The sequence below is a fragment of the Miscanthus floridulus genome, chromosome 14 (genome assembly GCF_019320115.1).
Source record: "Miscanthus floridulus cultivar M001 chromosome 14, ASM1932011v1, whole genome shotgun sequence".
NCBI classification, from domain to species: Eukaryota; Viridiplantae; Streptophyta; class Magnoliopsida; order Poales; family Poaceae; genus Miscanthus; species Miscanthus floridulus.
Window position 1 is genome coordinate 61,965,073 of NC_089593.1, and position 15,991 is coordinate 61,981,063.

Genomic DNA, 15,991 nt, shown 5'->3' on the forward strand with positions numbered 1-15,991 from the left:
TAGGATGCAATGTTTTGAAGGATCACTTAATGCATATCTTGACATTGTTGCATATTTTGACAAATTCCAAATTTGGCATATTCCAAGGCATGAGAACAGTAAGGCTAACATGTTGGCTCAACAAGCATCAAGCTTCGACATCGGAGGACATAATTTTCACATTAAAGAAAGCCAAAGCAAAACGATCAAGTTGGAGCTACACTGTAAAAATTGGCCAGGCCGGTTTTCCTAGTTTGTTGTTGGCTAAGTCGGTTTTTGAAACAAGCTTATTAGTCGGGTTTTCTAAAAAAAAGGTGCTCAACCTGGTCCAAAACTATTCTAACAGTGTTGGGACTAATTTAGGTGATTGGAAAACCTATGATCAGTTATATAATATGTGATCCAAATGCTAAAGTTGATAAAAGTGTTTGATATAGTGCATTCAAATTGATCTTGCGCAATAATGAGCTATATGGAAGAACTATTGAAGATTTGTTACTTAAGTTCCTAGATTCTAGTAAAGCAGAAGTGGCAATGGTAGAGGTTCATGAATACATCTAAAGAGATGCCAGGAGTGTCAACGGTGTGGCAATATTCAATTGGTGATTGCTGCAATGATGTATCCAATTTTTAGGTCAGGGCCGTACTGAGGTTTAGGGTTAGATTTCGTTGATCAAGTTCATCCCTCATCATTAAAAGGGTATTGTTTCGTGCTGGATGCTACATATTACTTTATAAAGTGCATTGAATGTTATGATACAAGAAGGAATTATTGGCCAAGCTATGTCAAGTAACAAGACTTTGATTAAGTTTATCAAAAGGAAATTGAGGATAATTCTATGAGATGAAAAAAGGCTCGTGTTGCCTAAGCATAAGCAAGAAAAATGAGAAGCAACAAGTTCGACAAGTGATATCCATGTTCGGAAAATCCATATAAAGTGACAGCAGAAGCGGTGTTTGGAAACTCTTATATGTAGATGTGTTGCAAGGTAATCATCTCCAAAGAACAATTAATGGGAGGTATTTGAAAAAGTATTTCCAAGTGTTTGGTGAGAAGCCTAAGTGTTAACTAAACAATGGTTGATACATGTATTGCTCTTAGAACAAAAAAACAATGTATACATCACCCTTAGATCCCAAATAGCCAATGAGTTGGACATGGTTATTGTTTGTTATTATTTGTTTTTAGATTCACATAAACATCGCCTAAAATATAGAGGGGGCCATACGTTGATAGACAAAACTACCCAAAGAGGTTGAACCTAGAATTTCTAAGAAACAAGTTTAGTCGATTTGGGAAGCCGGCTAAGCCAATTTTGGCACTTTGTCAACAAAAAAACATAATAGACTCCACTATTATGTTTTCCCCATCATGAAAAACATATAAGGATCATCCAGTTTGGAGTCCGGATGTAGAAAAACACATTTTCAGGGGGGGGGGGGCTGATCTAGCAAATACCGGTTTAGCCGGTTTCCAAAAGTGACTAAGTCAGATTTTTTTACTTTTCCAAATTCAAGAATGGATTGGACCATTGCATTCCTTTCGTCGAGCTGATAAAAAAATATAGTGAATTGCGTTGCGGGCCCTTAAAGTTTTCTCCACTTCTCACATAGGTCCATGAACTTTTTTCGCTCATATGGGTCCACGAACTTTGTCTACGTCCTAGCCGCCATCCAAAGCATGCCACATAGGACTCTGCTGCCTACGTGGCTGCTGATGTGGCGCCACATGCTCTTTTTTATTTCATAATCTGGCAGAAACTTTGAAAAATTGTATAAAACCATAGTAAATCCAAAAAAAGGAAAATCCAGTTTTGTAGACTCCACATGAGTAGATCTATGCAATAGATATATAATATGACATGCTTTACTTTAAATTTTTTGTTGTAGCCGTAGATCTATGTGTTTTTGTGTTTAATTCATAACTGCAGCTCCTGTGCTCCAATTGTGGTCAAATTTTTTATGGTAGGCTACTCATTGTATGCTTGAGCAATGGTAAAAATTTCAGCTTTAGTGGAGGTCATGTATGGCTGAGCTATTTATTTACCTAGGTTTTTAATAGTTAATGACTAGTTAAAACATGCTCATTATTATTTGGTGGTGTACCAAACATTTAATTTGAAGCTGAGCTTTTTATGGGCGATGGATGATAATAAAGCATAGCTACTATAAAAAGATTACATGCCCAGAATTAGTAGATTAATTACTACAATAAAAATAAAGTTTTAATTGCAAGAAAGCATGTGATGAAAAGAAATCTAAAGCTCAACATTTTCAGTAACAAAATGGTTATGTTAAGTGTTCACAATACATAACAATAACATCAAAAGGCTATGGACCTAGTTGAGTAGTGTAGAAAAGTTTAAGGGCCCACGTCACAATTCATAGATAGTGCAATTTGAAATTCAGATGAAGAAATTATGGTTTTCGGGTGGTTTTTGTTCTCGACCTGCAAAAACCGGCTTGACTGGATATCCAGATCCGAGCCAAAATTGAGTTTAACTCTGATGGAAACTCGCCCAATGTCATGGAAAATTTGTAGATTTCGTTTGGAAAATGTTTTCTACTGGGACAAGACTACCTTTATATACATTAGAGGATCACAGCCGATTAAGGTAATCCAACTACACAACATCTACTATATCTTTTGCCCTCTATTTCTCATCTACTACTTCTTCTCGTTCTTCGTTGCTGCTACATAATTGGTAGATCCACGACGGCGAAGCTCTAGAGTTGTCAGACCGGCTAGGGCAGTCCATCAGTGTCGCACGGCCCAATGGGTGGCTCCTAGGAGTGTGGAATTTCAGGTTTCAAGCAATAGACCTCATCGGTGTATCTTAAGTATGGCACTCCCGACAAAACTCCTCCGGTGATATGTCTTGCCTCGCTGGAGACACCAGGTGAAGCATCCATCTATGAACATGTTGTAGACGATGACCAACCTAAAAGTTGGCTATGTTAAGTTTTGGCTTTAATTTGTCTACTAGGTTCGTGCCCGTGCGTTGTTAAGGGACAGCTAAACTTTTATACTAAAAATACATGGATCGCACGATAAGATAACAATACTGTGAAATTAAATACCGACATTAAAGTGATATTTAATCCAAAAAGCAAAGTTTATGAAATTAACACAGTCACGGAGAGCGCAACGTCACAGGCTCACAAACTCCACTGTATAGACCTTTCCGTGATACAGCTAAGATAATGTATTATATCGGTAGGAAGAAATCTTCGATATCCATTTCTTTCGTGCGCCAGTAAATCCACGAATAAGTTTCGCCGCATCTCCATACCATCCTATACACATGTTCGAGTATATATGTAAATATTAGTGCCTATCACATGGGTAATACTGCGTTTCTTGAAAAATATCTCACAAAACCTTAAAACAAAGGATGTTATACTCATCGTATAAATATGTGTGGTTTAGATCTATTCCACATAGACATATACTGTAGAATAAGGTATCCACTTGAGTGTTTGTGGCAAGATTCATCATCAGCAATATATAGAAATAGTTAAATCGTAGGTATTATTATTGCAAGCGACAATGACTCTGACACTATGTGAAAAACGGTTTCTAGCAACGCCTTGCTTTTTTTGTAGGGGCGGCTCTATATTGAGCCGCCCCTACAAATGGTTGTCAAATTAGCCGCCCTTACAAATAGATTTGTAGGGGCGGCCGGTGTTATCAGCCGCCCCTAAAAATGATCTGATTTGTAGGGGCGGCTCTATATCCAATCGCCCCTACAAATCGGATTTGTAGGGGCGGCTCAATATAGAGCCGCCCCTACAAATAGACGTCGAGTATTAAAAATTAAGCACTAAAATTCAAATTTTGTAAACGACATCGGATGGAAAAACAATCAAAATGAAAGTTGTAGATCTCGAAAAGTTATGAAACTTTGTAGTTGACAACTTTTTCAGTTGAGATCATTTACTACTTAAAAATACTGTTTGAAATTAAAATTTGAAATTGTTAAAGAACTCTTATTTCTCTTTTTAATCTCTGCCTAAAACTTGTAACTAGTCTTTCTCCCTCGTACTAACTTCAAATTTGATGATTTTTTTCTAAAAATTTCTAAAATCATGCCCTATCAATTTATTGTGTTCTTACCACTATTATTTTATCCATCTTTTCATGTGACTGTGTTTTATCTATTTGAATTTTGAATTTCAAAAAATAAGAACTTCAAACGTTATTTTGGAACACTAATTGATTTCAGATAAAAAAATCATGAACATAGAAGTTGCAGAACTTATCAAGATCTACAAGTTTTATTTTGGTCATTTCTTCATCCGATAAAGTGGTAATAACATTGTTCACAAAATTTACATATCTCTTTTATAGTTTCATAAACAATAAGAGGGGTATGTAACATTTGTGAACAATGTTACTACCACTATGTCGGATGAATAAATGATCAAAATAGAAGTTGTAGATCTTGAAAAATTATGAAACTCTGTAGTTGACAACTTTTTAATTTGAAATCATCTTGTCAAGGAAAATTACGTTTGAATTTCTAAAATTTAAAATTCAAATTTTATAAATGACCTCGGATAGAGAAACAACCAAAATAAAACTTGCAGATCTCGAAAAGTTATAAAACTTTGTAGTTGACAACTTTTTGATTTAAAATCATCTTGTTAAGAAAAACTATGTTTGAATTTCTAAAAATTTGAAATTTGAATTTTTTAAACGACCTTGGATGGACAAATAGTAAAAATGAAAGTTGTAGATCATGAAAAGTTATGGAACTTTATAGTTGATAACTTTCTCATTTGAAATCATCTTGTCATGGAAAACTACGTTTGAATTTCTCAAATTTAAAATTCAAATTTTATAAGGAACCTCGGATGGAGAAACTACCAAAATAAAAGTTGTAGATCTCGAAAAGTTATAAAACTTTGTAGTTGACAACTTTTTTATTTGAATTAGTTTAGGGCCTAAAACAATCAATTTATGCTTTGTTTTATATAATATATGGGGAACCAAAATGTATTGTAGACACAAGTGAACATGAGGTGTAGTGGTAGAGGAGATGGCGCGCGAGGGAGAGGTCACGGGTTTGAATGCCAGCCAACGCAAAGTGTGCAAAAATCTTTTAAAAATGCTACAGTCATAGAGTGGGGTGTGTGGCTGCTGGTGGGGTCCTCCTCAGATTAAAAAAATTGCTATTTTTTTGCCCTTTTTTCGTGATTTCTGGAAATTGATTTGTAGGGGCGGCTTAATATCCAACCGCCCCTACAAATCGATTTGTAGGGGCTACAAATACATGATTTGTAGAGACCCTTGCATAGGCGGCTGGGGCAACCGCCCCTACAAACGGTCTTCACCCGCCCCTGCAAATCTTTTTTACGTAGTGTGAGTTAGTTACCCATCTCTGTCATCTGTAATGTTTTTTTCACGGGTGAATTTTCATTTGAAGATATCCTCGTTCCATCCAGGAATATGCACATTCACCAGCACTGGTGTGTCACCACTTTTCAACAGGTCTAGAGTCAATCATAAAGCATATATTTTCGAACGTGTAGCCATGGCAATAGAAACTGCAAACATGTTAGCTGTCCCATATCAGTTAACTGCGAAGAAAAATAATCACCATATCAGTTAGGGTTGGGTGCTTGGTTTTGCACAGCAGGAAGGGAAGAGAATGGGGTTGGCTCACGTGGTGGCAGCAGCTAGCGATCAAGTCAGGGCGAGGGCCTGAGCTGGTGTGCAGAGCTCGAGTTAGGGCTTCTCCCACTTGATCGCGCCTTGGAGCGGGAGAAACAGAGGGAACCACCGGCGGCGGCGACGGCGGCGCTGCGCTGTGCTTTTGCGGAGGGACGGCAGGGGCACATGTGCATCCGCGTGCGTCGTGCGCAAGCTCAGCTCAGGCGAGGGTGAGGAGAAAGGAGAGGAATGCCCGTGCTAACGCTATAATAGCACATAACCAAACAAATCAAATAACTAAAAGGCATACTCCGGCCTCCGAATAACTGGCGTTTTGAGGTTGTCCTAAATCAAATGTTTTAAGCATGAAGACGCAGGATGACACTACAATATCACAAAAAGACTATATAAGTGAAAAAGAATGAAAATATAGTTCAGTTCCAGTTGTAAGGAAAGTTAGTCAGTAATAATGTGTTGTTTAGACAATTACAACGTGGATACATGTTCTTCTATTTGTTTTGGCCCTGACCAGTGCCACACGCACCTCACGGTGAATGTGTAGTCGCTGCACCACCGCCTTAGCGTGCTCCTCTCACTGACTCCATTAGACAAGATTTTTTTGGTTTTTCATTCCAAATCTCTAACAAATTTGTATGCACCGACCAAATGATAATGCGACTACCAAGTCACAATCTCAGATTCGGAAAGCATAAAAAAATTTGAAACCACTTGTCTACAATCGACTGCAAGTTCACGACTCAACCACTAAGAATGCTGACAGGAAGCTCCATAATCTGAATTCTAATATGAGCTTGGCTGCATCATTCCAAGCAAATCACCACATATAAGCAGTTGTAAGTCAATGCTATTTTTTTACCACGACCATACTTCAGATGTGGATCACTCTCAATTGAACGAAAAAGCAGTGCATCAATCGAACGGAAAAGCAGCAGGGAGGGTTCCAAACAGACACTGCAATAGGATCAAAGTGAAAATTCAGTATTTAATAATTTAGATAATAGGTACTATCTAGAAAATTTTAGACCACTCTAATTTAGATAACACTGCAATAGGATCAAAGTTACAATTCAATATTGGAATTCAATATTTAAACCAGACACCACATGAGATGCTCTGTCCGTTTGTCGAAAGCATCAAATAAATCTGACACACACACTGACAAGTCCAGCTATCTTTGCATGGCTACTGAAAGGCTCGTTCAACAAAACAGCATGCTAGTGAAGTTTAATTAACCATGATTTAGGGCAATTTTAGCAAGCCTATTGATGGCGCTGCAATAATTTATTGATATTTATTCATAGGAGGTACAAATACATAGCACTGGCAATATAGAATTTCACAATTTGTCCATACCATGCTAGTGAAGGTACTACAATAGTGACCAAGAATTGACCCAGGTTTGTTATGAACTGAAACCTGCTCTGCACCGTCTTCCCGCAAAATGACTAACCAAACAACACCAAATTTATCTGCAAAAGTTACATACAGGTCATCGTTGCTAATAGCAACTGCACTGACCCTCTTCTCCAAAGTTCTGCAATTGAAAACACTGCAACAAATTCTTATTCAAATTACATTCTCAAATCTCCAAAGTGTGAAATTTGATGTACTTAACTATATAATGAAATTCTATAACAGAATTAACATAAAAAATGTTGAATAGAGCTTTTTTCAGTTAAATAATGTCTATTGCAATAATGCAATGGAACAGATTCCAAGACTATGGATACTGCAAACTTGAATCCCCATTGTTTTGGTGCCAATTAATTATGTTATCGACAATGAGAATTTAGAAAAGAAGAGCAAAGTGTGGCACTTACATAGTCTGGATGCAACGCCATGAGTCAGTCTTCCATATCTTCACAAGTTTATCGTCAACAGTAGATGCAAACAAAGCTCCATCCACACTGAAGCAAATAGGAAAAAGTCTACTTCACCCCCTCACCTTTCATACTTGGTCTACTTCACCCCCTCAACTATGAAACCGTCTGTTTTACCCCCTCAACTTTCCAAAACCGTCTATTTTAACCCCTGGGCGGTTTTTCACCGGCCGTTTTGCTACAGTAACAGAGGGTTTGCTACAGTAACGTTGGTTTGCTGCAGTGTCGCCAATTTTGAATTTCCCTTCTTTTTATTTATTTTCGGTGAATTTTTGAAAAATCATAAAATGAAAAATCTAATTTTATTGGACTCCACATGAGTAGATCTACACAATGAATATATAATACAGTATGCTTTAGTACAAATTTTTTTGTAGCTTTAGATTAATTGGAAAATCCAATTTTGTGGTGAAATTAATTGGAATAATTCATAGCTGCAGCTTCTATGGTCCAATTATGGTGAAATTTTTATGCTACGCTAATTATTGTATGCTTGAACTATAGTAAAAATTTCGTACTCATTGGACTATGTATAACTTAGTTATAGATAAATTCTAATTAATTTCACCACAAAATTGGATTTTCCAATTAATCTAAAGCTACAAAAAAAATTTGTACTAAAGCATACTGTATTATATATTCATTGTGTAGATCTACTCATGTGGAGTCCAATAAAATTAGATTTTTTATTTTATAATTTTTCTATGGTTTACTATGATTTTTCAAAAATTCACCGAAAATAAATAAAAAAAAAGGGAATTCAAAACTGCCGACACTGTAGCAAACCACCGTTACTGTAGCAAATACGCCGCTGAAAAACCGCCCAGGGGGTAAAATAGACGGTTTTAGAAAGTTGAGGGGGTAAAACAGACGGTTTCATAGTTGAGGGGGTGAAGTAGACCAAGTATGAAAGGTGTGGGGGTGAAGTAGACTTTTTCCAAGCAAATAGGTCTTATAGTTTCTGAATGAGAACGGCCTGAAACTGGATGACCAACCTTGGAGGAACAGAGTAGATACTTAGTGCGTGTTCAGTTGCGTGAAGTTTGGATTTTGTGCTACTATAGCACTTTCGTTTTTATTTGGAAATTAGTGTTCAATCATGGACTAATTAGGTTCAAAACGTTCGTCTCGCAATTTCCAACCAAACTGTGCAATTAGTTTTTTTTCGTCTACATTTAATGCTCCATGCATGTATCGCAAGATTCAATGTGATAGGTACTGTAGCACTTTTTTGAAAATTTAGGATTCAACTAAACACGCGCTTATTTGCACATTCCACCAAGTGGAATGCAAAGAAACGCGCTCCACTTCTTACTGGAACATGTGAATTCAGGATTATGCAATATAAAATTAAGCACCTAGGACCTGACAATTTAGTTAGTAACAATTTACACAGACTTGCAAGAATTTCATCGTTCTCTTGAAGAAAATTCCCCATTCATCCCCACACGAAACTAATTTATAAGAGAATACATCTAACGATAAGAAGATAGATTCAGTTCAACAACGGACTACCACCTCCTCCACCAAACTCTACCAATCGTGTAATCAAACATGAGCCCTTTCAACATAAGAGGTCCATGTTTAATTAGGAAGCAGCCATAGAAGCGAAGATGGTCTTCCAATATCCAAACTTGAGATCGAACACACGGAGCTCGGGCCCGATGGCGACGACGACGGAGGTGCCGTGTGGGGTGGGCCGTGGGCGGCGACGAGCACCGGAGCGAACTCCGCCGCGCCGCTCACCTCGGGCCCTTCGTGGGGGGAACCAAATTAACCTGCTTGAGAGAGATGGGGAAGGTGAGTTTCCCGGACGCCTCTGGGCCGCCCACGATCTCCTTCAAGGCGGCCCTCCAGCAGCGGTAGACGCCGGCGCACGCCACACGGCACGGCGGCCCGCCCACCCTGCACCCAGCAGCTCTCCCACAGTGCCTCGTCCGACTCGGCTAACGCAACGGTGTCGTCTAAAAAAATAAATCATAAAACTAAAAAATAAATCAACTAATAAAAAACATAAACTTATAAACCAATGAAATAGTAGTTTGCCTGTGCTACCGCTACGGCATCATTTTGTACGTACACATCAAAACAATCAAAAGACAATACTATATATTTCTATAGTTAAGAATAAAATGAAACATCCAAGTGAATGTCCCCATGTAGCCTGTTCACAGTTTTTAAGCACCTTGAGAGTCAAGGACTCAAGGTACAGTTCTCCATTTGTTGCACCAAGGAGTACAGATCAAATTAAAGTATACAAAGAAGGCATGCTAATTTTGCAAGAATCAAAACAAAACCAAGTAATTGTTAATAGTTTTTCAAAGAAATTAGACTTACCAATTTCCCATTTGCATATTAAACAATGCTAAAATCGAGCAATACGCAAACTTCTCTCACGGTGGTGGTCAGCAGCCTGATGCAGTCGCTCCTGCGCTTCTAGGTTGTTCCTCGCGCTCTCCGCCTTGTTGAGCGTCTCCTCGCTGTGGTGTTCGTCGAGCGACTGCCGCAGGCCCCTGATTGCCTGCGCGTAGTCCCTGGCGCAATCCGCGAGCTCGAGCAGCCCATCTGTTACATAGCAGTAGCTTTGGTTTACATTTTTTTTTATCTCAAGTTTACATCTGGTAGATATAAACGTATATTTCCAACAGTGAAACGGATTATACAGACCTAATGCATAAAGCAGGTACTATTATGGAATCAAACAACCAGATATCTGCATACTCTGAATCGAAAGAACGGTAAAACAGATCATGTATTCTGAATAAAAGGCATTAGTTTGCAATTGGGAATCCAACAAGGATAGATTACCTGAGACGCATTTCGCTGCGTACGGCGCACTTCTCGGCGGCCGACTCGTGGAGGGGCTCAAGAACCCTGACTCAAATCATAGAATCCATGCGAGAGATGACGGGGCCAGTGAAGCGCGGCGCGACCCGGGCCGTAGTAGAAACGTCGACCTCATCGTGATCCCGTCGCAGGGGCTAGAGTGGAGGAAGCACCATAAACCAAGACGTCCCGCCGTCGCTCTCCTTGCAGCGGCGCATCCCGTCATGGCGTCCTGCCATGGCCAGGCAGGCCGCACGCCGCACGCCGCCTCTACTCCTCGGGCCGCGGGCTGCTGCCAGAGATGAAATCGAACGGATCTGCGAGCTGGTGTGTCCGCGTTTAAGGGGGTGTTTAGTTCCACCCAAATCCACTGTGCAAAAAGAAACTTGCGGGAGTACCGAAGGTTGATAAAATTAAAAATTAATTATACAATTTAGTTGTACTTTACAGGATAAATATTTTAAACCTAATTAATTAATAATTAAATAATTATTACTAAATAGAAACAAAATACTACGTTGCGCTACAGTAAATTTGCCGTCCCCGATTCGGTGAAACTAAACGAGGATTCGCTTCTCGCGTTGCGTGCGATGAGGGCACCGCAGTGCTGACAACCGGCGATTGGGGGCCCTGCGTGGATCTGAGCCCACAGTTGCACGGTGATTGCGTGTGCGGGAGGAGGCCCACCTGCTGGCGCACAGCAGTACGACAGGCCAACGTAGTGAGTTTTTTTTTTCCGCACAGGAGGCGAAGCGACGACCCCAACCATTCCATTGTTTTAGTTTTGATTATTTAGTTAATAATAAATAAATAATATTGTACGAGATATTGAGCGATCTAACTTCTTATAGATGTGCTGATCGTATTTCGCATCAACACCCACAAAGATTGTTAAGTTGGGTAAATGAGGACTTCATAAGCAAGGGAGTGTTGCGGGCTATGAAGTCTGTTTCGAAAACTCACATACGAATCTGCAGCTCGAGGGCGCGCTCCCTATTTCCACCAAACAAAGAAGAAAATACGGAGGGGATGGACCTTGCTTTGGGCTTCATCCAGGACATTTGGTGCGAGAAGCTCATCAACCATTCCCAGCCCGTGGGTTTGGTGGGCCTTTTCTGTCACCCACCCTGTTTGTGCTTCAAACCTTGTCGCTCTTTGGGCTTTGACTCTGCCTGCTTGCTTCTCCTCTCTCTCTTTCTCTCCATCTCCACTTGGGCCCTCTCTCTCTCTCTCTCTTTCTCATGGCGGCGGCGGCGTCGGCGTCGGCGTCGACGCCGCAGGGGGTGGCGGAGCGGCGGGGCATCCCGGCGGCGGCCTTCGTCGAGGACGTCGAGGCCTACCTCCGCCAGGCCGGGCTCGACGTCAACTCCGCCCTCGCCTTCCTACAGGAAAGGTGAACAAAACCTCACAAAAACTTTGGGTACAGTAGTAGCTTAGGGATCTCGCTAGGCTCCGGAGCGCGCGCGCTTGATTCGGGGAATCGCGTATTGGTACCGCTGGCGCCTGTCGTATCGGGTACGACCTGGATCCACTGTGCGAGCACCTCCGACGTGGTAGCTTTTGGAGAGGAGATGCGGCTGCTTTGTTCGGATCCCAGCTGCGTGTTTGTGACTTGTGACAGTGGTGGTTGATGATCCCGCTCCACCTCCGCTTGTTAGTTGAGCTTACGAACTGGGAGCAATCGAGTGGACTGGTTCAGGGTTTCTGCGGGGGGTCTGGACATTCTACTGGTTTCATATTTCATAGATTGATGGGCCTTCGCTCGTATTCCTGCGAGTGTGAATCTCGATACCCCTTCGCAGAGTCTCCAACTTCTTTCAACCCATTTGCCGCATCCTGGTTTTGGAGTAGCTTTTGTTCTACTGTCTGTTTGCTGAATATGCTGTGGTTAGTACTTGGTCCACGACTTGGATACCATTTATGGCTTGCAAAGGTCCCTCCTTTTGTTTTGGTTATCCATGCTTGCTGATCATGCAGTTCGATAGTAGGAGCATTTGGTGCTTGTATTTGCACAGAACATAAGAAAAAGAAAAGAAAATTCTAGCTGGTTGTGGCGGGAATCTAGATTTATTCCCTGCGACTCTGTTTTTGTAAACTTACTGCCTTGTGGGTTTATATAGCTTGCTCAGCATTCATTGCCTCCTTGGATCGTGCTTGACCTGGGAGAAGTGGCCTATTTGTATTGCATCTTTCATAAAGCGTTACCTTTCCATCCATTCAACATTTCTTCTTAAAAATGAGGAATTCTGATTGTATTGTTGTTTACTCTGAGGTGGACATTGCCTTTGTATCTTTGGTAAAATTCAATTCAAATAGTTAATTAAGTTCAGAAAGCTATTCCATAATTGAATTCCAATAAAAAATACTTAGTCTCTTAAACAAGACATTCTAAAACTTAGAGAATTCTAGTCATTAAGATTTCCTATTATATAGCAATAGCTTTAAGCAGTGTCCATGTAAAATGGGGCATATTTATATTCTTCTTAGTTATGAATGAAATACTGAATGCTAAAATGCAAACTCTTCTATGAGCTGTCCAGGAAGGGTTATTTCTGTTCAATCATTAGGCAAAGTTTGTTCCATTTGGTTGAACGCTTGTGATCACACTTTTCATGTTTGCACTGAAATGTGGGTTTCCCTAGCTGCAACATATGTCCACTAGTCCCTAGCTATTGGTCAATTTACTCTGCCTGCAAATACATTTAAATTTCTGTCCTATCCATGGTATTTAATCATACCATTCTGAATTGGCACCCTTTTGGTTTATTCCTACCTTGTCAAGTGTTTTTATGTGAAAACTGTCCTGACATCTGTTTCTGTGATCTTGCGGGCATTTGCTGTTCTTTTATGCAACATGTGATGGAAAGGACGCAGGGGGCTTGAATGTTTTTCCATTAAAACTTCGTGTAAGGTGTTACGTGCTTTGGAAGTGTCAAGGCTATATATCCTCGCCTAGTACAGCAGCCCATATATCCAGTGATACCTTTTTGATTCCATTGTCTGGGTGCTAAACTTGTGGCTATCGTCTGATGCCAGACCCGACAAGACTGAGTGCTGGGGCATGAGGAGAAGCGCTGTCATTATCATATGCTTTCCATAATGTGTGAATGCATACTGTGTATTTGTAGCTACTACTGTTTAGTGGAAGATAAGGTTGAAAGTAGTATGGGAAATTCCCATACCTTCTGATATTGTTTTCCGTATTATGAGAACGTTTTCGACCGTTTCTGTTTTTACCAAACAAAAAAGTTTGTCATTTTCTTATTTTAGCATAACTGGTTTTCTTATTACTCCCTCTGTCCCAAAAAGAATGCAATTCTCACTTCCCAAGGAGTCAAACACTTTCAATTTTGACCAAATCTATACGAGAAAATACAAACATTTATGATGCCAAATAAGTATTATTAGATTAATTATGAAATATATTTTTACAGTTAACTTATCTGAAGACATAAATATTGATATTATTTTCTATAAACTTGGTCAAACTTAAAAACGTTTGACTTGTCCCAAACCTAGAATTACATTCTTTTTGGGGCGGAGGGAGTAGTTAATTTCATAAATATGGGAAATCCTTTACCGACCATTTTTTTCGTACTATAGTACAGTTCCTTACCGTTTTCAATCGTTTTCATTCCTAGTGGAAGACCATTAATAGGCATGAAACATGACAGAATTGATGTGTGCCTGTGTCGAACTGAACTTTATATTGTTGTGTGGCTCTGGCAGTCTGGAGATTGTCACCCGCATAGTGGAGGAAGAAAACGTAGCCTAGGGATCAGCTTCTGTATTTTGGGAGATTGGCTTCTAATCCTTGCCATGCGTACAGTGTATCAAAATAAGAGTTAATTACATAGCAATTTTAGGGTTTAGAATGGTCATACCGTCATAGTATTTTGAATCTGAATCTCTATTGTACTAATGTGCTCGAATAATGATTTCTGTTGGCCTTGGGATCCTGAGATTTTTTTTAGAGCTAATAAACTAACAATACTAGAGCTAGTGTGCTCATTCGGAGGAACCTTCGATGCAATCAGGGGAGACATGGTTGAGATTAGTTCATTCTAATTTCTTTTCAAAGGACTTTCTGTCAGATTGTGGCTAAATAGTCTTTCTCTGTGAATGTTCAAATTTTCATCTGTCGTGCTTATTTTGAGGAGAAACATAACATGTGTTTTCCATTTTGCTTAGGTTGCAGCAGTACAAAATAGTGGAGATGAAGCTTCTAGCACAACAAAGGGATCTTCAGGTGCTCATATTATTTTCCTTAAGATTTTTATGGGTTTGCTTGTTTGTTCTATGATATTCACATGATTAGTAGACTTAGAGTTGCCTAAAAGTACAAGTGTATGGGTGAAAGTGTGAAGATTTGGTTTTACATCTAAGGCTTTCATCATGAACCTCTTAGCGATAGGTGATAGCTCCCAGAAGTTCATAATTTCTTCATGATCCGACACAAGCCCTGGTATTCCTTAGCACAGCTGTTCACTGATCATACTTGGAAACTTTTCTGGACCTTAGGCAACGAACAAAACTGGACAAGGAGTATCAAATAAATGCACTATCAATACATATTTCATCTTGGATTTAATTAAACTTACTTGATGTTCTACATGTTGGTGTATTTTCTACAAACTTGGTCAATGTTAGAAAACTTTTATCTAGGACAAAACTAAGCTACGTTTTAGAATGGAGTATTGGATTAGTGGTAGAAAATACAATTGCTTTTCATGGAACAGACTAACAGTTAATCACTGTGATAAGTTTTACTTATGTTAGCAATCAGATGTAACATAGTAGCCTCTATTCTGTTGCCAGGCAAAGATTCCTGATATAGAGAAGTGCTTGGATATTGTTGCAACATTACAAGCTAAAAAGGATTTGGGTGAGGTTTGTACAATTTCCTAGAATCGAGTTATCTACTTTCTTTTCGTCTTCTATCATGATGATGGCACTATTGTTGGGGCTGTACTCTAGCACTTAGGCCTATAAAATGTTCAGTTTTGACGCTTTACATGGTCCATTGGTTCCTTTACCTTGTGTTCTGCTACCTAGAAACTTTAGATCCTCTATATCTCAAATTTTACTCTACTTGTTTATTGTGTACTTTCTGCAACTCTTATTGGTTAATAACTAAATGTTGTATAAAGATTTAAGCATGAAAAGTACATGAAACATTGAATTCTCAGTAAAGCACCCAACCCAAGGAATTTTATGATTGGAAAAGGTACTGCACCAGGGGTTTCATATGCTTGCATTACATACATGTCAAATTGTTTCATCTGCAGTGCCATTTAAACTTGCCTATTGTCTACACATAGTCACTGGTGGAACCGGGGGGGGGGGGGGGGGGGGGGCTTAAAATTTTTCAATCACAAGATTATGATTTTTCGTTATGAATACTAACTGCACATGCAAAAACACTTGAAAAGTTCTTGAAACATACACTTATGTGTATATTTATCATACTTAGAGGTGTCATCATATTTGTTCGGCCCCCCTTAATCAAAATCGCTGGTTCCGCCTCTGCACATAGTGCACATTTGCAGGAAATTAAGCTGTAGGCTTCTCAATAGCTTCTTTTAAGCTAAAATCATGATGGATTCTAGTTTGGACCAAACTTGAGAAA

General features: G+C 39.5%; 1 protein-coding gene and 1 long non-coding RNA gene across 2 annotated transcripts; one reads left to right on the forward strand and one right to left on the reverse strand.

The window, feature by feature from the left end:
• Positions 1-6,204: 6,204 nt before the first annotated feature.
• Positions 6,205-7,557, reverse strand: LOC136505960 (uncharacterized). The gene is made up of 3 exons (XR_010771364.1): positions 7,477-7,557; positions 7,010-7,205; positions 6,205-6,607 (listed from the first exon to the last, which is right to left on the reverse strand). It is a non-coding gene; the product is annotated as an uncharacterized lncRNA (long non-coding RNA).
• A 4,029-nt stretch (positions 7,558-11,586) lies between these two features.
• Positions 11,587-15,454, forward strand: LOC136505925 (prefoldin subunit 3-like). The gene is made up of 3 exons (XM_066501047.1): positions 11,587-11,755; positions 14,554-14,611; positions 15,181-15,454. The coding sequence occupies exons 1-3, from the start codon at positions 11,604-11,606 to the stop codon at positions 15,268-15,270; spliced, it is 300 nt and encodes a 99-aa protein (XP_066357144.1). The 5' UTR covers positions 11,587-11,603; the 3' UTR covers positions 15,271-15,454.
• The last annotated feature ends 537 nt before the right edge of the window (positions 15,455-15,991 follow it).